Source organism: Fusarium flagelliforme (genome assembly GCF_020744385.1).
Source record: "Fusarium flagelliforme strain FIESC 12 MPI-CAGE-AA-0113 chromosome Unknown B0J16scaffold_3, whole genome shotgun sequence".
In the NCBI taxonomy this organism is placed as follows: Eukaryota; Fungi; Ascomycota; class Sordariomycetes; order Hypocreales; family Nectriaceae; genus Fusarium; species Fusarium flagelliforme.
Window position 1 is genome coordinate 2,908,385 of NW_025763505.1, and position 25,265 is coordinate 2,933,649.

Below are 25,265 nucleotides of genomic sequence, written 5' to 3' on the forward strand. Positions count from 1 at the left end.
AGCCTTTGTACAAGCAAGCTCCCGGAATGGCCAATCCAAGTTCCCCCCCCTCCTTTAGAGTCCAGCGAAGAAAAGAGGAGTAAGTGTAAGGATTGCGGTGTGCGATTCAATTCGATGCATGATCATCTGTGGTTGGATGTGTATCTTTTTTGTCTTCCAAGGCGTTTGCTGCCAAACAGAGAAGGAAAAATGCGGAGCTAGCTAGATACCTAAGGTACCGACCGATACCATAGTATGGATGGTATCCGTAGTTTCTCTATTTATTTTTACCTTTTCCCTTGGATTCTCTTCTTTTCCTTTCCTTCTTTTGCTTCTCTTGGTCAGTCAAGTCAGCCAGTGACATGACCCTCTTCCAGTAGGACCTCATTGTTTGGGTTGGAGAGGGGAAGACACCTGCGAATTTTAACTTACCCTTCAGCCTCTCTCTCCAGTACAGGGAGAGAGGCATTGCGAACGGGCTGCCAGCCCAAGGGACAGGCTGAGGATCAGTCCCCGTCCATCACCAGAGAGATATTCTGAATATCCCTTGTATTTGATCGAATTCCTTCCCATCCCCAATCCTCCGAGCTCGGTACGTACAAACTACATCACAGTTCCCCTCCAGTTGTGGAGATGGGGCTCCTCTTCTGTCTCACTCTCAAGTCTCAACCCTTGTCCTTTTGGATTGAAACCGTTTGGCACTGGAGACCTGGAGTTGCCCCCCTGAAGCCCAAGGCCAAAGCTGACTGAAGCCCTGACAGCGAATCACGACTCGGAGAAAAAAAAGTTGTCCCCCAAAAAGGACAAACCAATCTTATCGGAAATCTGTACAGTACTTGGTTGTGCTGTACTGTACCTACCTACTCCAAGAGATCAGGCTTCTCCCCCCTGAAGTTATCTCTTAACATTACGGATTCTCTGCAATCGCAATTTGCGACATTCCGTTCTCTCTTGAATCGCGACTAATTGCCTCTTGGTATGTTTCGGCCCCTTTTTAACTCAGCAATCCAGTCTGCCCTATCCAATCCCATTTTGATTTTCGTCAGCTCGTGGCTTTCGCTTTGATTACCTAGCCTGCGCCTCGTATCCCCTGGTCTTCTTCTGCCAGCTTGTCCTCAACTTTTTTTCTGCTGCCTACACTTATTATTATCCTCTTCTTGCGCTAACTTCTATTTCTTCTTCAGCTCATTACAAGAGTATCCATTCTTTACCTTGAACACGCAATCGGCTTTCGTCATTCTTCTTGATCGATAATTCTGTTGCCTATATACCAAGGCCATAAAACCAGTCGCTCTCGAATCCTCTATACTCTTTTACAACACACAACCTTTCTACGATACTACATCAAACAACTCCGCCATCATGTCTCGCATTCAGATCCCGCTCGACGTTATTACGTCCCGCCTCAACTTTGGCGACCGCTTCCAGGGCCTCCGATCTGGTCCTCTCAGCGGCCGCTTCTCCAACCTGCGACCTGTTAACGAGTTCCTTGATTTCAAGCGTCTCTCCAAGCCTAACAACTTTGTTGAGATGCAGTCGCGAGTCAACTACAACCTGAGCCACTACTCCAGCAACTATGCTGTCGTCTTTGTTATGCTCAGCATCTATGCCCTCCTTACCAACTGGCTGTTGCTCTTCGACATCATCCTTGTGGTTGTGGGCATGTGGTTCATTGGAAAGCTTGACGGACATGATCTTGAAATTGGTACCTTCCGTGCCTCGTGTTCGCAGCTTTACACTGCACTTGTTTGTGTCGCCGTGCCTCTGGGTCTGATTGCTTCGCCTTTCTCGACCCTGCTCTGGCTCATTGGCGCATCTGGCGTGACCATCCTCGGTCACGCTGCATTTTTGGATAAGCCCATCGATGAGGCTTTTTCCGGGGAGGCGGTCTAAGTGGTCGGCCGCAATCTCCCGAATTCGCGCCCCAATGGGGAAGACCATCGAGGCGCAGACAGAGGAGAACAGATGGGGATGCTGCGTCTCGCGGACGTCAAGGAGGAGACGTTCGTGTGGAGGAATTACATTCAGGTGATGATGCACGAGGTGTCGGTGCTTCTTCAGGGGCCCGCTTTGCGAGTGACCCTCTTCGTTTTACGGGAGTAGATATGGGCAACTCTGAAAAGGGTTTGGTACGCAGGGGTCATTACGAGGAGTCGGAAGATTCAGAAGATGACAGTGAAAGCAGTGAGGATGAGGAGTTCGAGCAGTATCTTGCAGAACTGGCCTCTCGTGATCGGGAAGAGGCGCTGGTACAGTCAGCATTGTACCGTATCGAGCGTGCAAAGGCCAAGGGAAGAACAGACGTCGACCTCAACGACGAGGAGATGGCGGCTATGGAGCGACGACGCAAGCGAGACGAAGCCGCGAAAAAGAAGAAGAGCAGCAAGAAGCGCAAGGACTCACGAGTCGCTGTGCCTCTTACCCAGCTCGAGCCTTCATCCCGCAAAAAGAAGGATTCTGTCTCGAGCCAATCAAGACAACAATCACGATCTAACAGCAATCTTGTTGAGGACCAAGATCGTCATTCGCGCTCTTCCCTGGGCAGCTTCCCGCCAACAGCAACAGCAGGTCGGCCACGTTCAGGCACCAGCACTACTACTTCATCGCAACGACCTCAAAGTCGGGTGAGGGCGCCTTCCACTAGTCGCCAGCCTTCTGATAGTTCGGCTATTGTTCGCCGAGGCAGGAACTCAAGCCAGGCTCCCAATGACCCTTTCCAGTTCCAGGTTCCTGGTACGCAAGCTCCCAGCCCCGCTGGATCGTGGAGACAATTCTCGGGAGCCCAGCGAGGCTCTGGATCCCGAAAGAACTCTCAATTGAACGCCGATGACGGCACAAGCGAGAGTGATGACAGTGAAGAGGAGTCCGAGGGAAGGGAGGATTCTATTGAGACGACTTCTAGCGACGATATCGGCAGTGGTGCTCAGATTGTTGTCGAGGAATCGTCTCCCGAGCCTACCAAGCCCGAGCCTACCAGGAGAAATCCTACTCGATCTTCTACTTCATCCTCTACATCTAAGAAGAAGCCGGCGACAACAACTTCCAGTGGACGACGGAAGAAATAAAGAGTTATGATACTAGGACAAAAGAAATACCCCGGTTTAGAGAAACAAGTCTCTGTTCAGTGTTGATAGATTATTTACCTATTCGCTCAGTTTTAAATCGTTTCATTGTGATTTTGATATGTTGAGACCGTTATCCATAGACCCTTCGATTATCACATGAAAGGGGTCGTTGATCGTTGATCTTTGCTTCGCTGGTCTAGCTCGAGCCACATCAGCACAGCCACTGTGAGATGTGCTGGTACCGAGTACGTATCGCCATCCTCGGCTCTGCCCGATCTAATCCCTGTCATGGAAACTGTCGCCAACTGAATGTACCGAGGGGAAAGCTCCAGCGCAAAGAAGGAACCTAGCTCCAACTGACGAAATAGCCACGACCCCAGACTAACCGGAACTTCACCTCCAAGGGTCTCAGCTGGACATCCCTATCCCCAACTTCGATCTTGCACCAACTCCAACAACACATCTACTCTAATAGCTGTTATCGCATAATCATGCCACCGTCGTCATCAAATACAGGCGCTGCGTCGCGGAGTGCAAGCAAGCGACTGATCAAAGAGTTGGAAACATGGGGTAGAGAGCAGAAGGAGGAGAAGGGTATAGAGCGCCTCGGACCGGTTAATGAAGGCGATTTGATGGAGTGGGAAGCCGTCATCAACGGGCGGGGTATAGGTCAAGGTTACGATGGTATGTCTCCCTTCTTTGCTTACCTGTATCTATTGACAATTTACTCACATCCACTCAAGAAGGACGCTGGCTCGTCAACATCTCCATTCCATCGACCTACCCTCTCGCGCCGCCAAAGATGACCTTCGTCACACCTATCGTTCATCCCAACATTGCCCTGCAGAACGGAGAGATCTGCCTCGATCTTCTCAAAGACGCTTGGACACCGGCTTACAGTATCCTCGAATGCGTGCGCGCCGTGCGCATGTTGCTTGGATGCCCTGAAACGGATAGTCCTCTGAATGTCGACGTTGCGGCGCTGTTGCGCTCGGGTGATGTGCTGGGGACTCGAAAGCTTGTAGAGTTTTGGTGTCGGGATTCTGACTCGAGATATGAGGGACCATGAGATGCCATCTACGTTAGATTTAACGTGGGACACGCAAGAGATGGGATTGGTTTGGGATGTTACTTTGGAGTTATTGGATTCAGTTTCGGCAGTTTATTTGCAGGTTGTGAACCTTGGGAGAACAGGCTTCCTATGCACGCATTAAGCGATAGCGGATAATTCTCAGTCTATGTCAAGTGCAACGTCATTGTGTCGCATTTCCTGTCCAGAGTTGGTATTCAAGAGATGCCAGAGATGTAACAACATAAAAGGTTGCATCCGTAGATGCTCATCTATTTCACAATCCTTCCTCCATGCTCGAGTTCCTTACTTTCTTATAAGAACACCTATGTAAACCAATTCAAGATGCCCATCCCTGCCGAGGCGGCTTGACTTTCCTGCAACAGCAGCTTGCATTCCCTAAGCTACGGTGTTTCCCTTTCACCTCTCTGTTTTCGGAAAAGAAATTGTTCAAAGGATGCACTACTAAAACGCCGTGACCTGTACCCGCCCAAATTGAATCATGAATTGCCCAACGATGACTACGGTGGAGCAGCCATTCCGTCCATCTTCTTCCATGCAGTAAAATCTTCTCCTTGATACGACGAACGTGAAGAAAGAGAGCCTATTGAGTAAGTTGCACATTTGAAGTTTATACGACACAATTACTCATTATAGTGGTACACCTGGAACAGGGGTTAGTGTGGGATCTTATAATGCTGAGGTAAAAGCTACTAACCTTGTAGTTGGGAAGGCCAAATGGTTGCCAGCCCAGGCGCTTAGCCATCTTGGCAAACCCTTCAGTCTCAATGAGATGGTAGAAAGAGAAAGGAGGGAACATGGCACCGTCACGATGGACGTCGGCCCTAACGAAAAGAGCAGTGCCTCCTACACCATCAAGAGGTATGACCATGTTACGATCACCACCTTCCGTCGCCAGATATGCCATGAGCATTCGATATGTCGGCATCTCAGCGTATCCCTCAAGAAGGATATCATCGGGACCCATCTTGGCAGCAAGGGCTTGTGCTGTCTCGCTGTCTTGCCAGCTGTTAAAGTCGTATGGTCGCTCGGACATTTGCTTGTGCTCCTCATCGTAGTATCGCTGGAAGCAGTTGGGAACGATAAGCGGCTTATCGTAAGATGCGAGGTCCTGAATCAGTGATGCGGGTGTTTCGATAATATCGGCATCCAGCCACAAAACCCAAGATGTATCCGGACCAAGGGTGGTAAAGAGTAGAGAGTTACGAGCCTTAGACATGACTGCGCGGCGGGCCTTTTGGTTTTTAAGCTTGTGGCGCTCAGCTTCGTCCTGGGACACAATGGCAGGCTCAAAGTCCTGTCGCAGAATGATAATACTCTTGAACTTGTCGGCTTCACGGCCATGTTTCTGCGTCTTGTGGATGAACTCCTGCAGTTCAGTGGTTGCTTGGTTGCCCTCTTTCGTCTTGGGGAGGATGAAGCCCAGGGTGATAAGTTCATGAGGATAGCTCAATCGCAGCAGATTCTCCCAGTAGCCAGGATAGAATCGTGACATAGGAGTAAGAATGAGAATGTTCTCACGGTTCTCGATGGGCGACGAGGTGATGGTGACATTATTAAGGTTGTAATGCACAACGGGTGGTGGCTTGAGCGGTACACCAGATCGGGATTTTGACTTTCGGTATGGTGAAGTCGGCGGCGACAAATGATGCTCTGCGGTTACGGATTCGAGTCGACTGGCGGCGACGGATTTGCCAGAGGGGGAGACGAGAAAGACGATGATGAAGATGCACAGGATCGCTCCGAGCGCAAGAGTGATGGGATTCGTCTTCTTGAGGCGAACAGCCCCCATGGGTCGGGCCATGAGTGCTGTGTTATCGCGCCTGAGAGGCGACGTAGAAGAGTTCGAGTAGGCAGAAACGTGCGACAGCACCGGCTATCGCGATCAAGTCGAGGGCATCAAGTGGGAAACTTTGAAGCTGGTTGACGATGCGCCGCAAGGAGGATGGCAGGAATAAGTATCAGGTGGGTTCGTTTCGACTGTAACAGATTATAGAATCAATTATACCAAGCCCTCGGAAGGCCGCAGAAGAGGAATCAAAGAAACGAAAGAAAAGGTCGTAAAAAACAAGATCAGACCGACAGGCGGAGAAGAATACGAAAGATGGATGGGCTTCTAGCCTGCCAGTACGAAGGGATAATTAAGACACGACGACTGATTGAGGGTTCAATCCAATTGGAGTGTCCCACAAAAGGCTTAGCGGCGAGTCGGGTAGTCCGCCAGGGGGTGCAGCACCTGGAACTCTTCTATTAATATCAGCCTCAGGGCTGTACTGTGTAATCAGACCAATCTCGTCATGAATGATTCATTTTGTAATTTTTGTAGCAGACTGTAAAGACAATCCTTTGTCTACTGATATAGAGAATAATCTGTGAGCTATATACAAGAGAAAGTGTATTGATCTCAAACTGGAGGCTTAAAGGGGATGGGATTCTACAGAATGATGCAGTAGCAACAGCATGAACAAAGCCAAATAGGTTTTACCTAGCGCTGAGTAATATCATGATTGAAAATGGAACTATTGTCAATGAACTTGGAGACTCTGATAGTATCATGGACCCTTTCCATTCTGATGCTGTATCCTTAAAAGTATGTACGTACTTTAATAACAGAGAGTCTCCACATTTAGCCAACGCCCAGATGTGGCTGCGCCCATGACATCTGCAAGACCCCAAGCATTGATCCAAATCCAGATCCATCACAACCGCTCTTCCCTTTTCAACCCAAATCTTCTATATTTCTCCTATCGAAAAATCTGCCTCAACTCTTATCTATATACGCAAATATGGCTGACAAGATGGATCGCGGTCTCGACGAGATCATCGCTGATACTGTAAGTTCTTACCACTCCATCTGGCTGCTATTCTTTTATGCCATCTCCCGTTGCTCGCACGCGCTGTTGTCTTGTCTCGATCATTCAAGCTGACCTGTTTTTCTGCTTCACAGCGCTCCAATCGACCTCGCAACAACCGCGGCCAAGGTCGCCGACGTGAACCGCGTAACGATTTCCCTCGCGATGGTGTTAGAAAGGTTGGTACATGTGCTTTTCCCGTCATCATGAGGCTTTGTTGACATGGGCGGTGCAGGTTGACTTCCCTCGCTCTCCAATGATGCCTACTCGACCTGTACAACCCTCCTCACAACTCGCCCCTTCGGTGCTCGGAGCTTTTGTCGATTGAACGGCTTTCCACTCTGAAAACCTCTTGCTGACTAGAGCGTCCCTCCCCTTTGCAGTCTGCTCGCGACGATTCTCGAAACATTGATAGGTCAGTTGCGGCCATCCCGTTTGGCTACTTGCTTTTGCTAACAGTATGCAGTGAATGGGTCCACGACCGATTTGAAGAGAACAGTAATACACGAAGCTTCCCCTAAGCCACGACACCCTTTTGACCATCGTCCAGACAACCGCCGAGCACCTGCTCCCCGTCGCCGCCGCGAGTCCCCAGAACAGTGAGTCTCCGGCTCTCGGGTGAAAAACATTTCTAACCTTATTCAAAACAGAGATTCCAAGGGCGCAAAGATTCGCGTCGAGAACATCCACTATGATCTCACTGACGATGACCTTTCTGTATGTAGCATGTGCACCCGCAATCATACAATAACTCATAAGTTTTCAGGAGCTATTCCGACGAATTGGGCCCGTCAGCCGCCTTCAACTACGATATGATCGCGCTGGACGGTCTGAAGGCACTGCCTACGTGACCTACGAACAGAAAGAGGACGCTGAAGAGGCGGTCAAGCAGTTCGATGGCGCGAATGCTAATGGTGAGCTCGGTTACCCAGCACATTGGTACCGTAATCTGACTAACGGAATACAGGCCAACCTATTCGATTGACCCTTCTGCCCAGCCGAAACCCCTTCGATACTGCCGTTATGCCTGGCCGTCCATTGTCGGAGCGTATTTCTAGCCCTGGAGACAGACGATCCCATTCGCCCCACCGCCGACGCGATGACGATGATGCTGCCCGCAGAGGAATCGATAGATACGTTCCTGGTCAAGGCTCTCGCCGAAGCCCAATGCCTCGAAGCCGTGGTCAGGGCCAGGGTCAAGGTCGTGGTCAGGGTGGACGACGTCCTGGTGCTCGACGCGAAGGCAGAGAGGGTGGCAGAGACCAGGAGGGAAGCCGAGGTGGCCGAGGCAACCGTCCTAGCAAGAAGACACAGGAGGAACTGGACGCAGAGATGGCTGATTATTTTGGCGGAGACAACGCGCAGGCCGCAGAGCCCGATAACCAGCAAGATGCGCCCCCTGCTCAGGCACCTGCAGCTGCCCAGCCCCAAGCACAAGCTGCGACCGACGACATCGACATGATTGAGTAGTCGTGTTGTCATTGTCATGACACTATTTCTCAACAAACTCACAACTATGTACACCACTCCGCCAGAATGTTTAGCGCATTCTTTACCAAAAACCCATACCTTGAGATTGACCTCCTTGTTAATAACCGAATTGTCACTTTATATTACAGTTAGATTGATTGTTTCGATCTGAATGAAAACTTGATCAACCCCCTTGTGCACTGCGTCGGTTCCATCCATATGATAGTGATCCCTGGATTTTGTCAGTCAAAGTGTTTACAGAGACATCATTTATAGGAATACATACCCCTGAAAAGCCTAGATTTCGGCCTGTGACAAGGCCGTTGAACGACATATCGACATTGATACTCATATTGAAGCTGACGCTGTTTCTATTCATCGGTCTCCGCTGTGGTCCGTTCATGTTTTGACCGTGCATCGTCGTCTGCTCGCTGTAGCTTCTTGTACCGCGCGTCATGCCTCCGTTGTTTTGAGTCGTTATCCAGCGAGTAGTTTCGCTCCGGGTTTGTGTGATTGTGAATGGGGATCCCGGAGTGCTCTTGACGCCTCGATCTGTTGCTCTCCTTGCCAAGTGCCTAGGTGGTAATTCTTCGACGCTGTCTTCCGAGTCATAATCTGAGGAGTCTTCTTCTGATGAGGTTTCTTCATCTGATGATAGATATACGCTCTCGGCATCGTCGGTATCGTTATCTTCTGATGATTCGACTCGTTTCTGTTTTTGTTTTGGTGTGAATGTTTTTACTGGTACTGCTGTGTCGGCTTCTTCGATCTCATCTGGTTGTCGTGGTGTTGAAGGTGATGCGGTTTCTGATTTCTTCTTTGATTGTGATGATTTGGATGTTTTAGATGAAGACTGTTTTGTCTTGTTTGATGAAGTTGCTGATGTATCTGGAGGAGCCATGATGAGTTGTGATAGACTTGTAATTAGATGTATTGATTTGTGTTCTAGAACGATAATGATTATGATAAAGTATAGTCTGATAGTTCAAGTGTTGTATCGTAAGTTGCAATTCATACCCTCGACTGTCAAAGGTTCGTCATCATGTGCTATCTTATGAGAGGCGAATCGGATCATGAATGGTCCCCCGCGACACAAGAAACAGGGTCGGATCCTTGAAGAGTGACGTCGCTCTCACCACCACCAACAACACTCTCGCTATGGAAGCCTCGGCTCATCTGTGAGTAGTTAATTATCATACCACTTCACTCTCTATCATGTCCTCGAATACAAAAACATAATCTTACTGATTATCAGTAGTTGTTTCATGGCGTTTAAAAGCTCCATCTGTTTCGGATCTAGTTCTGTATTATGGTAACTTAGAATATTGATCGGGTGGCGACCGTTGGATATAACGGCGGGGATATCCACTTATCAGTTGAACTAGCGTCTTTCTTTTCTATAAGCCATCTATCTACATTGAGGATACTGTACAGAACAGAGACATCGGGGTATCAGAAGAATTGGCCGCCGAGAGTATAAAGACGAAATAGTTTAGTCACTTTATGATAGCTTAGGAAAGCACTTAGGCTACTTTATTATAGTAGTCTAAGCTTTACAGGATATTCCATCTGTTATTCGCCTGGTGCTCAATCTATGAATACATCCGATCGTTAACATTCTCAACGGCTAGAAATGATATAATTTGAGTGCCGATTTCTCTCTTCAAGAGTAACGAATCGTTCAGTCAACTTCTCTCACAAAGTGCATGCTTGGTCGTACACATTCTTTAACATTACAACGCTTCTTCGAAAGAGCCTTTTCCATTCCTCCCCAAACTCATCATACCTTCCTATACTCTCGTAAAATTTGTGCAATCTCAAAGCGTGATTCTTTCTCGGCAAACTCTGCTGCCTCCCGACATCTCTCCTCCAATCCATCATCTTGGTCGTTCTCGAGTAGTAGGAAAATCATGTCTAACCTCCCATGTTCTGCAGCACCCTGAAGTGCTGTTCTTCCCTTCACCAAAGCAGCGGGGGCGTTGATCAGTGCTCCGTTCTCGAGAAGAAAGATAGCCACATCTATATGTCCTTGCATTGCTGCAAATTGGAGTGCAGTCGCGCCATAGTGTGAGGCTGGCTGGGCATTGATATCCAAACCTTCTTCGACAAGACTCCTGACCAGTTCAAGATTACCTGCGTTACAGGCTGCTTGGAGAGCGGTCTTTCCCTTCTTCCAAAAGGCTGGTGCATGTATATCAGCCCCTGCGTCTAAGAGGATGACCATAAGCTCCTCATGATTGGCGTCAATGGCATATTGGAGAGCTGTCAGAGGGTTTTTTTCTGTTGTGGTTCCGTTGACTTCTGCACCAGCATCAATTAGTAGCTTAGCAAACTCAACAAGTTGCCAATCACCGGACCATTCATATATAAATGGCCCCTTGAAAAGTTCTTGAATGGCAGTCTCATTGCTAAACTGCCCGTTAAATTGGAAGCCATGATCAATGAGGGACTTAAGAGTAGAAAATGGGGGCCACTCCTGATAATCTTCTTCTAGGGCAATGTCAAAAGCATGCATCCCTGTGTTCAAATCTCTGATGTTTGGGTTGGCTCCATGAAGAAGCAGTTTCTCTACAGCATCATATTGTCCTAGTTTCAGGGCTAACAACAGAGCAGTCATGGATCCATCAACGAGACCGTCAACATCTGCACCGTTGATTATGAGAAGATCAACTGGACAAACATGGTCTGAGTCACCCTCCATACAGGACTCGCAGCAGATTGCTTGCGCCATGGGTGTTTCGAGTCGTTTGCCCTTTTCTCCGCCAATGCAAATAGATGGACGGTTGATATTAACGCCAGAGACTATCAGGCGTTGTGCTACAGCCATGTTTTGGCGAGCAATGGCTTTCCGGAGAAGTGTTGGCTTGCCGGGAGGAGGCTGGTCCAGATCAAGTTGTAATGTCGCACATCTGGACATCAACAAACTGAAGCAAGTATCTGAGTCTTCGCCGTCTGGTATTGCTTCGTCCAGGATACTATAGACCCGCCCATCAGCATCAGGGTTGACGCCGGATAGGAGTAGGCGATATAATGCCTCACTTTTGTTGTGGCCAGCGGCAACTTCCATAGCATTTATAACATGTTTCTCAAATCGTTCTGTGCTTTTATCAGAACATTTCTTGAGAATCGTATCCACAAGTTGACCACTTCCAGATCTGGCGGCTGCTTCGAGGTACTCAACCCAGTTGTCGTCTACATCGAGTGTAGATAGGTTTGCTTTTGGCAAGTGTCCGATCAAGAAGTTGACTAATTTCTGACAGCCAGATGTAACAGCCAGTTGCAGTATGGAAGTTGGGTTACTAAAAGTTGCGCCCTCGCGGAGCAGAAACTCGACAAGATCGACATTCCCGACTGCAGCAGCAGCTTCAAGAGCAGTCTTCCCATCCAATTGAGCCGGAGGTGCGTTCAAGTCAGCTCCCCGCTCCAAAAGTAGTTTGGCCATTTCGTTTCTGTCCTTTCCGAATGTTTTGTTGCCACATACATACTGCAGTGTGGTCGACTGCATTCTATGTCGAGTGTCGACACCTGCACCTGCTTGAAGTAGCAACTCAAATAACCCAAACGTACTCTTCTGCGCGTGAATACAACTCCCGTCTAACTTGCCCGCAATTTGGAGGGCAGTTAGATTTAAGTCGCTTTCATAGCATGCATTTATTTTGTGTACCGGCATAGCCAAATGTATTGTGCCATTAGGGTCCGCGCCCACGTGTAAAAGCCGTTTAACGATTGCGGGTAGTCTATCCTTAACAGCATACTGAAGAGGAGTACAAATAGAATCGCTTGAAAACAACTCTCCATGTGTCTTCTTGAGAATTTCCAGAGTGTCTGTTTGGCAAAAGAGATCTGGGTCTGCTCCGAATTCGATCAACAGGTCGACCATTTCAGTGCTGCCACATGCAACTGCCACATGAAGCGGAGACAGATCTTTTGGGTGGAAAAGGTTTGGATCAGCTCCTGCCTGTAAAAGCTGTCTCACTCGCACTTCATCTTTAGACGTGATAGCAAGCGACAGTGGTGTTCTGAGTAAGCTTCTGCCCCATAATAGAGAAGGATATATATCCACCATAACTTCTGCAAGTGACTCATTGTCGTATATTTCCATTTGCGACAGGTTATGCGGCTGTAGGTTTGGGAAAGGTGTGAATGGATCTGTGCCGTAGTCCAGGAGAAGCCGGACAGCTCCTTTGTTTCTGAAGGCTAATGCTCTCCGTAAAGGTGTCCAATTAGAATCAGTACTGTTTGGATTTACCCCTTGTTGGAGTAGGTATCGGGCGAAATCAAAGCCTCTCCCCTGAGACATGCTGAGGGCAGCGGACAATAGAGCTACTGAGAACAACTTTATCGTTGGTCCCTTTATAGAGAGTACCTGTTTCAAATCCTGTAAAAGCCCACAGGAGATAGCCAGCTCCAGGAATTCAATCAACGTCTCATCTTGCCAGCGATTGTTTGTCGAAAGAAATGCCATTGTGAGAAATAGTCGTGACCAGGGACCAAGGGTGTCAGATTGTCCAGTGTGTAGTTCTGTGCTGTGCTTGTTCCTATGACTAAACGGTATTTGTTCATCCAAGGACTCCAACATAGCGGGAACTGTCATATCAGGATCCGGCTTCGGTGTACTCCGGGACTTGATAGAAAGTAAGAGCGATCTTACAAAACCTTCCATGGTGATTTGATCCCGAGAGGTGGATAAAGAAGATGCGGTTGGATCATGAATGGATGCTATGGTGCGATCCAAGATCGGGTGTAGTCCATTACCAAGCACTATTCACTGTTAGAAACAAATCATTCTGATTATGAGAACAGCCTTACTGTGGCTCCTGAGTTGTGTTTGGAGATCGAACCACGGTAGGGTAAAGAACGTAATGTCTCGATGTAATGTTGGAGGCGTCCGAACAGCAACAGATTCGATACGTGACAGCAGATGACTTCCGACTTCCCATGTGTTAGCTGGGTAGGTAGGTATGCAAGGTCACTTACATGTGTCCCTGGGGGCGTACCTCCTAATTTCCCTTTTACTCTTCTTATCCGGTATGATCTTGCCATGGATCGTGAGTTGAGTCAGCTTGCCTTCAGCTTTGCGCTTTAGGACCAACGCACTCGCTTGCTCCCATTCTTCCTTCTTAGTATTTTTTCGTAGCTTCCAGATGACTGTAACTTTGCGGACATATTGTTTCTCTCTGTACGTGATGTTAGTCTCTGTCTGTTCAATGGGAGAGTAGACGTACGTAGCATGAAACTGGTAGTTCTCAGCCATGAAGCCCATGATCTGCTTGATGGACATGTTCTGATATAAAGACTGGATGGTTTCCTTGTGTACTTCCCATTGGGGATCGGGGATCCTTGGGGCCCTAGACATGGTGTAGTCTGTGAGGATGACAGCAAGAGAGATCGAAGTTGAGTGAGGTCAGATCAGTGACAACCGTGCTGGGTTGAAGAACATAAGAAAGAAAGATTGAGAGAGGATCTCATCCTTTATGTACCCATCAAATGAAAAGTAAGGCCATGTTCCCTCAATCCAGGGCAACAACGAGTACTTGCACTCTTGACCAGAATTCGCATTGTCCTAAGATGCCCAATAATTGAGGGAGCGCTTGTTGGTTGTCAGCATGGCCTTTCCAAGTGAAACACAGCTCAGGCTATCAGTTGATTGGACATGACCATAATTCTCTTTCAATGCCCCTGCAATGGAGCCTCATCGACAAGCCACCAACATGGGTAGCGACATGGGTTGGCTCAGCCGTTGGCGGTCAAGTAACAATCTCATTACCAGAATTCGCATTCATGCACGGTTGTTACTTCCCCTGATTTATCTGTTTGCCCTTGACCAGAACGGTAAGACCGAATGGAAATCGGTGCGTATCTGGCTGTCGCCTTGCAGAACTTTGTTACTTCCACATGAGAAGAATACAGAGACCTGATCTGAGGAGTAGCAATGAATTACCCATAGAATACCTATCTTTGAGCTTATCATCAATACATAAATAGGCACTATATGTATTCCGACTTGTAGATTGCGTTGGTAAACTTAGAAACTACCATAATATGTCTCTGGACAAGAATGACGCTGTCTGGTATTGCTTTTCTGTGTAAGTCACTGGTAACAACCTCATATGTAGGTATCTATGTTCCCCGTCGTTAAACTATGGCCGTCCAGAATTCTCTTTTGGAGGCTTAGAGTGCTTGGGCGCAGCTAGGGTCTCGCGATTAATCACTGACCCTTTCTTCCTGGTTGACCAGAATTCGCAAACACCTTTGCTATAATTATCACCCAAGATGCTACTGCTACTCATAACATTCCAAGTTTCCCTTTCCTTCTTTTCCTTGCTTTGTAATACCACATCTCAGTCTCCCAAGCATCTACATTACCTGACTCTCCGATTACAAATGGCTATATCTCAGGAAGTCATCGTAGCCATAGTTGGCATCATCATCAACCTTCCCGCCTTTGTTCTTGTATTCTGGCGCGTATGGATCAAAAGAAGAAGATCGAAGGCAAATCGCAACTCCGGTATGATATCTTATCTTGAACGTGTGCCTCATATGCTAACAGTCCCAAGAGAACCATAACTCCAGCCAACCCCTTCTACTTCAACCTCGCCGGTTGACTAACGACACCATGTTTGCCCTTGCCATTCCATACGCAGTTCCTCTGGTTGATGTCAGATCTCAAGAAGAACCCTAATGGCTCTTGGCTCTGAGCTGTTTCGGTGGAACACTTCTCTGTGTCACTACAATGGGAAGTTACGGATAGTGGATTGTGAGCAACTATGAAGAATATGAGAAAGATTCTATACCTTTAAAGAGACGTTGGGTTTGTTCATTTATTATATAGAAGTAATAGCTCGATAAATTGGATGATATCTAAACCACTGCGCCAGTTGCTTTCATCGTTGCTATTTTGTAATGTGTATGCTGGAGAACAATAACAGCAAATCAATAACTAAAAAAGAAGGAATTAGCCGCAGTCAGCATTTAATGATGTGATTTAACTCCTAAGAAATATCATTTTTACTTACCTAGATAGGCAGTATATTATGGACAAATCCTGGGCTAAATGCAGTATAGCTTATCTACCCTGTTCCCCCACCTCAACTCATACATCATCAGATAATTATCTCAAATTCATAACCTTGTAAATACTTTGTTTAATATCTATCAACATGTCGAATCCATCCGACTCTAAGCCAAAGATTGGGCTGCTGTCAATTGGCGATATGGGCGTCGGCATTGCAAAGCTGCTGATTGCCCATGGCTTCATCGTCGCAACTAACATCACCGGTCGAAGGTAATTGAACTACCCCGCGCATCAAGACAGAAATACTGACAATTCGCTCAGCCAAGACACGATTGAACGGGCCCAGGATGCCCAAGTCGAAATCCTCCAGTCTGATACTGAGCTCCTACAGCAAAGTTCCGTTATACTGTCTGTCGTCCCACCCAAGGATGTTGAGGCTACTGCCGCTCGGATTGTGAAGGCATTCAAGGAGTTGGAGACCAAGAAAGAGCTCTATCTGGTCGATCTTAATGCAGTTGCACCTTCGACTATCAAATCCATAGCAGCGTCTGTCAAACAGGAAGATGTGCCTATTCGATTTGTCGATGGGAGTATCCTAGGAATCCCTCCAAAACTTACAGCATCTTCTGATGCCGAAACACAGGTATCTAATAGCAGCAACTTTTCCAACTGGTATCGCCCTAGTATTCCCATCTCTGGACCTGATTCTTTAACTTCACTACCTTACGGCGAGAAGCTCATTTCTGTGCTCAACATGAAGCACATCTCCCCCGATATCGGCGCGGCAAGCGGACTCAAGATGTGCTTCGCTTCCTTGTCCAAAGGTTTCACTGCCATCGCCACGCAGTCCTTTACAACGGCCCACAATCTCGGGATCTTAGACGCTCTGAAGGATGAGGTGAACATTTTCTTCCCAGCTACCCTCGCCAATGCTGAGAAGGGCGTGCCTGGCATGCCACCCAAAGCATACCGCTGGGTCCGGGAGATGGAAGAAATCGCCCTCACTTTCAACGAGGAAGCAGGCTGGGATAAGGGGATGTTCGAGGGGGCTGCAAATATCTATAGAACTATTGCAGAAGACGAAGTGCTTGGAAAGGAAAAGGTGGGTAAGAGAAAGCGTGGAACGACTTTGGACGACGTGGCGGCAGCGGCAGCAGAAGGCTTACAGAAGAAGAGAAAGTCGCAGTAATCACAAAATTAGCTAGCTGTCACGAAGTAGATCTATATCTCTTAGACATTAGATAGGGATAAGTACATGTCTTTATAGTACACTTTGCATATGCCAAAGCATGTATGCAGATAAAAACCATAAACTCCAAACCAACTTACATCTCACATCTAGATGCTGACATAAATTCGAGAGTTGGGAACGTTAAGCTTCCAGTCATTGTTGAAGCCAGGCGTGGTGACCGCTGCGGCATCAGAAGAGGTGACAAAGATACCGTCGTTGGAAAGAGCGCCAAAGTGGTCTTCCAGCAACTGAGCCTCTGGCTGAGAAGACTCCGCGTCAGTCTCAGTTTCTACCCTGCTGGCTGTTCCGAAGACCACGCCCGTCTCTTGAGCGCCAGTTGGTTCGGTGGCTGAAGTCTCTGTCGACGCAAAGAATTGAATCTTGGATCCCACAGGGACGAAATTGCCACCATCCATGGCCTGAATGAACCTTTGCATCTCTTCCTCTTCAGAAAGGGAAAAATGAGTGCGCTGAGGGTCGAGAGATAGTAAACCCTTCTTTGCGCCCCAGCCACCACCACCGCTCACTATACACCGTTAGTACACAGATAAAGAGCAATTGGTTTCGAAAGGGTTCTGTACAGATCTGATATAGCCGACCACCTTGCCTGTACAGGCCAACCAGGTGACCGGATGTGGAAGCGACTAGTTCCTTGATATTTTGACCATCTCTGAACGTTGCCTCGGGATCAGGATCAACAGAATTTGAGTTGCTGCCTGACTGGGCAAATGTTGGAGGAGTAATGATTGACCAGATCCCCATAGGCGACTGAACCAAGTCCGATTTCCGGACATGCAGCTCGTCAACCGCTGGTTCAAGCTCGCTGGAAGCAGGTACCGATTCATTTTCAACACTGACTCGTCGCACGATGTTTCCAAAACTCTCGGTCACCACACGAGGATGTGTCAGGGGTACAAGAGGAGCCCAGATGCCGAGGTCATCAATTGAGGGAAGCTGCTTCTTGAGAGGAAGCGATATTTGCTGCCAATACTTTTCATTCTTCTCGACCAGTTTGGGCGAGCTCTGTGACAAGTCATAACGCCTGACAATGAGTGTTGAAGTCTTGTGATTTTGAAAGGTTGTGTTGGTGAGAGGAATGGTAATGTGAGGGTTACCAAGATCCATAGTTAAAGCTGCTACTTTGTCGGCGTCTTCTCTAGCCTTTGGGGGTTCAGGAGTCCATAACCCAGGAAGAATTGAATCAAGTTTTCCACGAAGGATAGATAACCCCTGAATGGGCTTGTTGCTCGGCAGTGGAGGAGCAATATGATCGACAACAGCACCTAAGACGTGAAATTGGTCTGCTTTCTCAGACCCTGAGAGCAGATCAATGAACTCTGCCATGAAACCATCCTTCTCAAGCCATTGCGCATACTGTGGAGTTGCTAGAATGACTGCAGCATCATGACGACTAGGATTGGCGATTTTGACCCGAGATCTGACGGTTTGCAATAGTTCAGAGAGATCCTTCAAAATATTAATAATATTTCAGAACTCATTGCGGGAGATTGACCTTTGTTTTAGGATTTAACTCGACAGTAAAATAATTTGATGCTTTACTTATCGAGTACTTTCTCCGAGCTGCAACAGAAAAGTTATTGAGTACACAGCTCTTAGGAGCTTTTAACGCCAGCCGAAAGGACATTGAGAAAGTGGCTATCAAGTTGACAGAATGATTAAAGCTACCAGGTATCTGTAGTCCTAACCGGATTATTCCGTTTCAATGGTTGCAAAATGTGCCTTTTTGGATGCGACGCCGCCTGGAACGATTGCAAAGTCTTGAATGTCATCACTACAGCTCGAAAACATCCACCCTAAATGTGGCTGGTGCTACTCGCGCCACAGCCTTCTTGGAGATATGGCGGTCCGGTATCGTTCTCTCGTCAAAGAAATGCGTTGATATCATTAGAGGAATACAATGACTGTTTCGCCGGGATATATTTCTTGAGTCACAGAATGTCAGCTGAGACTTACTTTTTATTTAATTTTTAATAGATGCTTAAGCTTTCCAATACTGTTACATCTATGCCTGCCTTATTGGATGTGGGACCTTCGTTCCTTCCAACTGCGCCACATTCTGCCCCTCCATCACTAAAAGTTATCCCCCGCCATAGGAAGGCGTGACTCAATCTCTCTCTACCACTACTAATATAAATTCGACGTGCAGGTCATTGCTTGAAGCCCTCAAGAAACGGGCTTCATTCAGTCATCTCCGGCACAACGTTTAGACTCGCGGTTCGAGCACTCCGGGTGCGATCTATCTCCCCAGGACGACCCTTTACAACCACGCGAGCAATCATGGCGACCAACAGCGGCAGGGGAAACCCCAGTATGTACTCCTCGATCGCATGAACCATATCGAATTTCCTGTTCAAAAAGCTAACCATAATATCCCATAGTCGGCGCCAGTGAGGGCATCCAAGATGCCACCAACACTCCTCCAGCCGTCCCCGCCGATGAGAAGAAGGAAATTGCCCAATCTGCTACTGACGCCCATGCTTCCGGTCAAGATGCTGGCGCAGCAGCAGCTGCCGGCGGCGCACCCAAGGTGAAGACCGAGAAGGAATGTATGTGCAATAACGCAAACTCATACAAACAACATGGTCTCTAACTTGATACCGCAGTGGAGAAGGAACGAAAGAAGGCAGAGAAGCAGGCCAAGTTCGAGGCAAAGAAGCAAAAGACTGCCACCGCCGCCCCCAAGGCTCCTAAAGAGAAGAAGCCTAAGGAGAAGAAGGCTGAGGAGGAGCCTATTCCCGAGTACGTCGAGGACACTCCCAAGGGCGAGAAAAAGCGAATCCGATCGTTCGATGACCCCCATTTCAAGGCCTACAACCCTATTGCCGTCGAGTCCGCATGGTACGATTGGTGGGAGAAGGAGGGTTTCTTCAAGCCCGAATTCAAGCCTGACGGAAGTATCAAGGACGAAGGAAAGTTCGTCATTGTTCACCCTCCTCCTAACGTCACCGGTGCCCTTCACATGGGACACGCTCTTGGTGACTCTCTCCAGGATCTTATGATCCGATGGAACCGAATGAAGGGCAAGACCACTCTGTGGCTTCCTGGCTGCGACCATGCAGGCATAAGTATGGAACTTGTATTGATCTGAACTGTACGACTTGATAACTAACCTTAATGCAAGGTACACAGAACGTCGTAGAAAATATGTTGTGGAGAAAGGAACAGAAAACCCGACGTGATCTTGGCCGTGAGAAGTTTGTCGACACTGTTTGGCAATGGAAGGAAGACTACCACAAGAGCATCAACAACAGTCTAGCCAAAATGGGAGGATCTTTTGACTGGAGCCGAGAGGGTATACAGACAGCCATGAACTATGAGAGGAAAAGGCCACTAACTTTGACCAGCTTTCACTATGGACAAGAACCTGTCCGCTGCCGTCGTTGAGACTTGGGTCAGGCTCTACGAGGAGGGCACCATTTACCGAGCCAACCGACTTGTCAACTGGTGCACCAAGCTCAACACTACGCTTTCTAACCTTGAAGTCGTCAACAAGGAGCTGACCGGCCGCACCCTGCTCGATGTCCCTGGATACGACAAGAAGGTCGAGTTCGGTGTTATCGTCCACTTCAAGTACCCTGTCGAAGGATCCGATGAGCTCATTGAGGTTGCTACCACTCGTATTGAGACTATGCTGGGCGATACCGGTATCGCTGTTCACCCTGAGGACGACAGATACAAGCATCTCGTCGGTAAGACTGCCGTCCACCCCTTCATCGAGGGTCGCAAGCTTCCTATCGTCGCCGACGAGTACGTCGACAGGGAGTTCGGTACCGGTGCTGTCAAGCTCACTCCCGCCCACGACCCCAACGATTTTACTCTTGGGCAGAAGCATGGCCTTGAGTTCATTAACATCCTGACTGATGACGGCCTCATGAACGAGAACGCCGGTGCCTACAAGGGCCAGAAACGATTCGACGTTCGCTACACTATCCAAGACGACCTCAAGGCCAAGGGCCTCTACGTCGAAAAGAAGGACAACGCCATGACTGTTCCTCTGTGCGACAAGTCAAAGGACATTATCGAGCCGATCATGAAGCCACAGTGGTGGGTCCGCATGAAGGAGCTCGCCGAGCCTGCCATTGCTGCTGTTCGAGACGGTAGCATCAAGATCCGACCCGAGAATGCCGAGAAGAGCTACTACCGATGGCTCGAGGACATTAACGACTGGTGTATCAGCCGACAGCTCTGGTGGGGTCATCGATGCCCCGTCTACTTTGCTAATATTGAGGGTGGTGCTGGAGATATTCCTGAGGAGAAACTTTGGTTCGCCGGCCGAACTCTACAGGAGGCTGAGGAGAAGGCCAAGGCCGCCCTGCCAGGCAAGACTTACACTCTTGAGCAAGATGAGGACGTTCTCGACACATGGTTCTCTTCTGGTCTCTGGCCCTTCAGCACCCTGGGCTGGCCTAACCAGACACATGATCTTGAGAATCTCTTCCCTACAGATGTCCTTGAGACAGGTTGGGATATTCTCTTCTTCTGGATTGCCAGAATGATCTTCTTCGGTATCAAGTTGACTGGCAAGGTCCCCTTCAAGGAGGTCTACTGCCACGTTCTTGTCCGTGACTCCGAGGGTCGCAAGATGAGCAAGAGTCTGGGTAACGTCGTCGATCCCCTCGACGTTATCGCGGGTGTCAAGCTTCAGACACTCCACGACAAGCTCACTCAGGGTAACCTGCATCCTAACGAGGTCGCCAAGGCCACCAAGTACCAGAAGACTGCCTTCCCTGACGGTATTCCCCAGTGTGGTGCCGATGCTGTGCGTTTCACCATGATCAACGCTACCACTGGTGGCACCGACATCAACCTGGATGTCAAGGTTATCCACGCATACCGCAAGTTCTGTAACAAGATTTTCCAGGCTACCAAGTACGTCTTGGGAAGTCTTCCCCAGGGCTTCACTCCTTCCAAATCAGGTATTGCCCGTGGCGAGACACTTGCTGAGCGATGGATTCTTCACAAGATGAACAGCGCTGCCAAGGAGATCAACCGTGCTATTGAGGACCGTGAGTTCTCCAAGTCGAGTCAAATCATCTACCGATACTGGTACAACGAGCTGTGCGATGTCTACATTGAGAACTCCAAGGGCATCATCCGTGACGGCACCGAGTCTGAGCGTGAGTCTGCTATGCAGACCCTCTACACCGCTCTCGATGCCGCCCTTACCATGATCCACCCCTTCATGCCCTTCATCACTGAGGAGATGTGGCAGCGTATGCCCCGACGACCTGAGGACCAGACCAAGTCAATCATGATCGCCAAGTACCCTACCTACCAAGAGAAGCTGGACGACCCCGAGTCTGAGCGTGCTTACGAGCTCGTTCTCGGCTGCTCTAAGGCTGCTCGATCATTGATGGCCGAGTATGCCCTCAAGGATGAGGCTGAAGGTAAGCACAAAACCGTTGCTAAATGTAATGCTAAATACTAATATATTGCAGTCATTATCCAGGCCAACAACGCCACCTCTTTGGCTACCGTTGAGGAGCAGGCATCTTCAATCAAGTCTTTGAGTGGTAAGGGCATTAAGGGAGTTCAGGTCCTCGGCCCCGATGCTGGTCGACCTGCTGGTTGTGTCGCCTACCCCGTCTCCACTGATGCTTCTGTCTTCCTTCATGTCAAGGGCCGTGTTGATCTCGACGCCGAGATCGCCAAGGCTCAGAAGAAACTCGACAAGGCTAAGGGCAACATCCAGAAGCAGGAGAAGATCCTCAAGGACCCCAATTACCTTGAGAAGGTTTCAGATGCTGTCCGAGAGACAGACGAGAAGAAGCTGGCCGATGCCAAGCAGGAGCTGAACAGTTTTGAGGAGACAATCAAGCAGTTCGAGCAGCTGAAGTTGGAGTAGAAGTCATTCAAGATAAAAAGCTTACTAGGAGATATGGGCTGAGTCAGTGTACCACTTCTAGATGTAGAAAAGTACGAGATGCGAAAATGACAATTTCATGATTAAGTTTACACTACAGTATCCTGTTTTAAGCGTGATTTTGCTCATTCAGTCACGATTTGATGCAATATCATGAAACCCACTATTATAATTACCCCAAACTATGCTTTTGTCATAATATCGGACCAATATGCACACGCCTTTTAATGCTGCCAATTTCCCTTTCCAGACCCTTCATCCTTGTCTTTCTTTGCACCACGAACCGGCTTTGATTGAGCGGCCTCGTGTCTTCTCAATTCCTCAGGAACCTTGGAGATGGAGCTCTTGCTGAGGATCTGTTTGAGATCGTACATGGTGTCAGTATCCTCTGGACCCAGGAACGTAATGGCCACACCACTCTTGCCAGCACGACCTGTACGACCGATACGATGGGTGTAGCTCTCGATGCTCGTAGCCATGTTAAAGTTGACTACGAGAGAAACGTCGGGTACATCGATACCACGACCTGCAAGATCTGTCGCCACAAGAACTTGTGTGTGGCCCTCGCGCACAGAGAGGAGGGCTGCCTCTCGCTGTTCTTGGGTCTTTGAACCGTGCAGTGTAACAGCAGACCAGCCCATTTGCTTGATGTCTCGAGCAACCGCGTCACAGTTTCGCTTGATGTTGACGAAGACAATGATGGGTGGTCTAAAGGCACCTGAGGCGAGAATCTCCTGAAGTCTCTTCTTGCGACGGTCTTCGCCGGAAATAAACTCGACACGTTGCTCAACTGTGTCAACGGCCTCGCCTGCGTTACCGATGGTGACAATGGCCGGGCGACGGAGATACTTCTTTGCAATTCTCTCCACAAGAGGCGGCATGGTGGCCGTGTACATCATAGTCTGCCTGTAACGATCTCTGCCACCTAAGTAACGCTGCATCATCTGTGCATCTTCTGCTTCCTCAGTATCCGGCTTCTCGTTTGTGACTGGTAGTGCGTCAAGAATCTTGTTGACCGATTCCTCGAAACCAAGATCAATCATACGATCGGCTTCATCCATGATAACGTAACAACATTGTGACAGGACAAGCAGTCGGCGCTCAATACAATCTAGTAGACGACCTGGTGTGGCGACGACAATTTCGGCACCGTCACGCAGGTTGTATGCTTGCTCTTCAATTTGGTGACCACCAACAATACTCACAACACGGAAACCTAGAGGACCTGCGAATTTCCTGGCTTCGGTTTCAATTTGCTGAACCAGTTCTCGAGTAGGGGCCATGATGAGAGCATAGGGACCATCGTTCTTGTTGATTTCATCCAGGGGCGGTAAATCGGAGATGTAAACAAGTAGCGGTAAAAGGAACGCAGCTGTCTTTCCAGAACCAGTGACGGCAACACCGATAAGATCACGAGCTTGTAGAGCAATAGGGATAGCGGCTCGTTGAATGGGCGAGGGCTCCTTGTATCCGACATCGTCGATGATGTTGAGTAAGCGTTTCGGCAGACTCGACTCGTGCCAATTGCGCATGGGGTTGGGAATCATGCCGCCCTTGGTAGCGATACCAAAGTCTTCCTTGAAGATGCGCCAATCTCTTTCGCGCATATCATCCAGCGACTTCTCAGACCAATGCTTACCCAGTCCTCTTCGATCAGCTCGCTGTCTTGCCTTGTCGCGTGCTCGCTCGAAGTCCTCCATGAAGCCCCTTGCTCTCTCTTTGCCATTTTCTGGGTCTCTTTCCTCGATCGCTCTCGCTCGTTTGCGCGCTCGTTCTTCAGCGCCATCATCGAACTCGCCACCGATACCAGCAAATGATCCATTGTGGCCAAGAGCAGTATTTCGGTCGTATAGGGGGTCGTTGTCGCGAGATGTATCTTCATCTGCGTCCCATTCAAAATTGAACTTCTTCTCCGTCGTTCGCATTCGCTTCTTCTTTGCAGAAAAGTTGGATTGCTGATTTACTTGGGGGCCAAGGTATCGAGATCGTAGAAGGGTAGCTTCGATGTCCTCTGCAGATTGCTTATCGACAGGCACTCCTTGTTTGTCGCCTTTTCTATCCTTTCCTCGTCCTCTTCCACGGCCTTGGTCGCGATCGCGATCTCTATCTCGATCTCGGTCGTCTCGCCCATCGTTCATAGATCTGGGACCGGTAGGTACGCGCGAAGATCCATTTGCATCGTTAGGTCTTGATGAACCATTTGATTTCCATTTCTGTTCTTCATCTTTTCTTTTCTGCTCGTCTTCGAAAGCTTTGCGCTTCTTGTCGTCTTCTTCTTTCTTTGCTTTCTCAGCTGCTAGTCGCTCTCGTTCTGCCTTTGGAATAAATCGGGGTTTCGCGGCGGCGGCGTCAGCTGCCTTCTTTTTGCGCAACAGCTCTTCGATATCGAGAGGCATTTTGGCGACGTAGATCTAAAGGGAGAGACCTTCAATATTCCTCGGCAAGCTTTTCCCACAGGTAAAAAAATAAAATTTCGGGCAACTATTCTATAAGTTTTGGCAATGAGTGCCTGTTTGAGATGACTTGAACGCTGGGTAGAGAAGGCTAGATGTTTGTGGCTAGTGTGGCTGTTGTGGCTGGATGAGAGCTTCTTCCGATTGGCCATGCATTCAATATTCCGACGTCCTGCGTTGCGGAACATTTGATCCCTACGTTTGGAGTCGGCGAGAACAAACAAAC

At 48.6% G+C, this 25,265-nt stretch overlaps 11 protein-coding genes across 11 annotated transcripts; 6 read left to right on the forward strand and 5 right to left on the reverse strand.

The window, feature by feature from the left end:
* Positions 1–1,341: 1,341 nt before the first annotated feature.
* Positions 1,342–3,044, forward strand: B0J16DRAFT_318552 (PRA1 family protein-domain-containing protein; the record flags this gene model as incomplete). Its single annotated transcript, XM_046125460.1, has 2 exons — positions 1,342–1,684; positions 1,864–3,044. The coding sequence occupies 2 exons, from the start codon at positions 1,342–1,344 to the stop codon at positions 3,042–3,044; spliced, it is 1,524 nt and encodes a 507-aa protein (XP_045984821.1).
* Positions 3,045–3,158: 114 nt separating this feature from the next.
* B0J16DRAFT_103868 (ubiquitin-conjugating enzyme/RWD-like protein) lies at positions 3,159–4,429 on the forward strand. The gene is made up of 2 exons (XM_046121314.1): positions 3,159–3,728; positions 3,788–4,429. Exons 1-2 carry the CDS (start codon positions 3,536–3,538, stop codon positions 4,111–4,113), a joined length of 519 nt encoding a protein of 172 aa, XP_045984822.1. The 5' UTR covers positions 3,159–3,535; the 3' UTR covers positions 4,114–4,429.
* Positions 4,430–4,434: 5 nt separating this feature from the next.
* Positions 4,435–6,258, reverse strand: B0J16DRAFT_103825 (Anp1-domain-containing protein). The gene is made up of 2 exons (XM_046121313.1): positions 4,832–6,258; positions 4,435–4,778 (listed from the first exon to the last, which is right to left on the reverse strand). Exons 1-2 carry the CDS (start codon positions 5,936–5,938, stop codon positions 4,758–4,760), a joined length of 1,128 nt encoding a protein of 375 aa, XP_045984823.1. The 5' UTR covers positions 5,939–6,258; the 3' UTR covers positions 4,435–4,757.
* Positions 6,259–6,438: 180 nt separating this feature from the next.
* Positions 6,439–8,642, forward strand: B0J16DRAFT_103961 (uncharacterized protein). Its single transcript, XM_046121315.1, has 8 exons — positions 6,439–6,968; positions 7,082–7,165; positions 7,370–7,401; positions 7,453–7,484; positions 7,537–7,585; positions 7,637–7,703; positions 7,753–7,900; positions 7,954–8,642. Exons 1-8 carry the CDS (start codon positions 6,921–6,923, stop codon positions 8,454–8,456), a joined length of 963 nt encoding a protein of 320 aa, XP_045984824.1. The 5' UTR covers positions 6,439–6,920; the 3' UTR covers positions 8,457–8,642.
* On the reverse strand, positions 8,641–9,357 carry B0J16DRAFT_382784 (uncharacterized protein; the record flags this gene model as incomplete). Its single annotated transcript, XM_046131270.1, has 2 exons — positions 8,641–8,688; positions 8,743–9,357. 2 exons carry the CDS (start codon positions 9,355–9,357, stop codon positions 8,641–8,643), a joined length of 663 nt encoding a protein of 220 aa, XP_045984825.1.
* Positions 9,358–10,236: 879 nt separating this feature from the next.
* Positions 10,237–13,812, reverse strand: B0J16DRAFT_318557 (ankyrin repeat-containing domain protein; the record flags this gene model as incomplete). The annotated part of the gene is made up of 4 exons (XM_046125461.1): positions 10,237–13,217; positions 13,266–13,403; positions 13,434–13,633; positions 13,682–13,812. The coding sequence occupies 4 exons, from the start codon at positions 13,810–13,812 to the stop codon at positions 10,237–10,239; spliced, it is 3,450 nt and encodes a 1,149-aa protein (XP_045984826.1).
* A 1,028-nt stretch (positions 13,813–14,840) lies between these two features.
* B0J16DRAFT_382787 (uncharacterized protein) lies at positions 14,841–15,138 on the forward strand (the record flags this gene model as incomplete). Its single annotated transcript, XM_046131271.1, has 2 exons — positions 14,841–14,964; positions 15,014–15,138. 2 exons carry the CDS (start codon positions 14,841–14,843, stop codon positions 15,136–15,138), a joined length of 249 nt encoding a protein of 82 aa, XP_045984827.1.
* A 428-nt stretch (positions 15,139–15,566) lies between these two features.
* Positions 15,567–16,713, forward strand: B0J16DRAFT_338352 (6-phosphogluconate dehydrogenase). The gene is made up of 2 exons (XM_046127440.1): positions 15,567–15,741; positions 15,793–16,713. Exons 1-2 carry the CDS (start codon positions 15,617–15,619, stop codon positions 16,658–16,660), a joined length of 993 nt encoding a protein of 330 aa, XP_045984828.1. The 5' UTR covers positions 15,567–15,616; the 3' UTR covers positions 16,661–16,713.
* Positions 16,714–18,459, reverse strand: B0J16DRAFT_338353 (uncharacterized protein). Its single transcript, XM_046127441.1, has 3 exons — positions 18,216–18,459; positions 17,284–18,169; positions 16,714–17,228 (listed from the first exon to the last, which is right to left on the reverse strand). Exons 1-3 carry the CDS (start codon positions 18,345–18,347, stop codon positions 16,810–16,812), a joined length of 1,437 nt encoding a protein of 478 aa, XP_045984829.1. The 5' UTR covers positions 18,348–18,459; the 3' UTR covers positions 16,714–16,809.
* Positions 18,460–18,731: 272 nt separating this feature from the next.
* B0J16DRAFT_284801 (tRNA synthetases class I-domain-containing protein) lies at positions 18,732–22,684 on the forward strand. Its single transcript, XM_046124033.1, has 6 exons — positions 18,732–19,031; positions 19,102–19,269; positions 19,327–19,788; positions 19,845–20,015; positions 20,068–22,110; positions 22,162–22,684. Exons 1-6 carry the CDS (start codon positions 19,001–19,003, stop codon positions 22,566–22,568), a joined length of 3,282 nt encoding a protein of 1,093 aa, XP_045984830.1. The 5' UTR covers positions 18,732–19,000; the 3' UTR covers positions 22,569–22,684.
* Positions 22,685–25,109, reverse strand: B0J16DRAFT_338355 (Pre-mRNA-splicing ATP-dependent RNA helicase PRP28). Its single transcript, XM_046127442.1, has one exon. The coding sequence runs from the start codon at positions 24,980–24,982 to the stop codon at positions 22,811–22,813; it is 2,172 nt and encodes a 723-aa protein (XP_045984831.1). The 5' UTR covers positions 24,983–25,109; the 3' UTR covers positions 22,685–22,810.
* Between the last annotated feature and the right edge of the window lie 156 nt (positions 25,110–25,265).

Coding starts and splice junctions, on each gene's coding strand:
- B0J16DRAFT_103868 (XM_046121314.1), top strand. CDS start 3,536: ATGCCACCGTCGTCATCAAATACAGGCGCTGCGTCGCGGAGTGCAAGC. Junction 3,729..3,787: donor TATAGGTCAAGGTTACGATG/GTATGTCTCCCT, acceptor CATCCACTCAAG/AAGGACGCTGGCTCGTCAAC.
- B0J16DRAFT_103825 (XM_046121313.1), bottom strand. CDS start 5,938: ATGGCCCGACCCATGGGGGCTGTTCGCCTCAAGAAGACGAATCCCATC. Junction 4,779..4,831: donor TTGGCCTTCCCAACTACAAG/GTTAGTAGCTTT, acceptor CCCCTGTTCCAG/GTGTACCACTATAATGAGTA.
- B0J16DRAFT_103961 (XM_046121315.1), top strand. CDS start 6,921: ATGGCTGACAAGATGGATCGCGGTCTCGACGAGATCATCGCTGATACT. Junction 7,166..7,369: donor CTCGCGATGGTGTTAGAAAG/GTTGGTACATGT, acceptor TCCCCTTTGCAG/TCTGCTCGCGACGATTCTCG. Junction 7,586..7,636: donor CGCCGCGAGTCCCCAGAACA/GTGAGTCTCCGG, acceptor TATTCAAAACAG/AGATTCCAAGGGCGCAAAGA.
- B0J16DRAFT_338352 (XM_046127440.1), top strand. CDS start 15,617: ATGTCGAATCCATCCGACTCTAAGCCAAAGATTGGGCTGCTGTCAATT. Junction 15,742..15,792: donor ACTAACATCACCGGTCGAAG/GTAATTGAACTA, acceptor CAATTCGCTCAG/CCAAGACACGATTGAACGGG.
- B0J16DRAFT_338353 (XM_046127441.1), bottom strand. CDS start 18,347: ATGTCCTTTCGGCTGGCGTTAAAAGCTCCTAAGAGCTGTGTACTCAAT. Junction 18,170..18,215: donor AGTTAAATCCTAAAACAAAG/GTCAATCTCCCG, acceptor AATATTTTGAAG/GATCTCTCTGAACTATTGCA. Junction 17,229..17,283: donor TGGTCGGCTATATCAGATCT/GTACAGAACCCT, acceptor AACGGTGTATAG/TGAGCGGTGGTGGTGGCTGG.
- B0J16DRAFT_284801 (XM_046124033.1), top strand. CDS start 19,001: ATGGCGACCAACAGCGGCAGGGGAAACCCCA. Junction 19,032..19,101: donor CAGCGGCAGGGGAAACCCCA/GTATGTACTCCT, acceptor AATATCCCATAG/TCGGCGCCAGTGAGGGCATC. Junction 22,111..22,161: donor CCTCAAGGATGAGGCTGAAG/GTAAGCACAAAA, acceptor AATATATTGCAG/TCATTATCCAGGCCAACAAC.
- B0J16DRAFT_338355 (XM_046127442.1), bottom strand. CDS start 24,982: ATGCCTCTCGATATCGAAGAGCTGTTGCGCAAAAAGAAGGCAGCTGAC.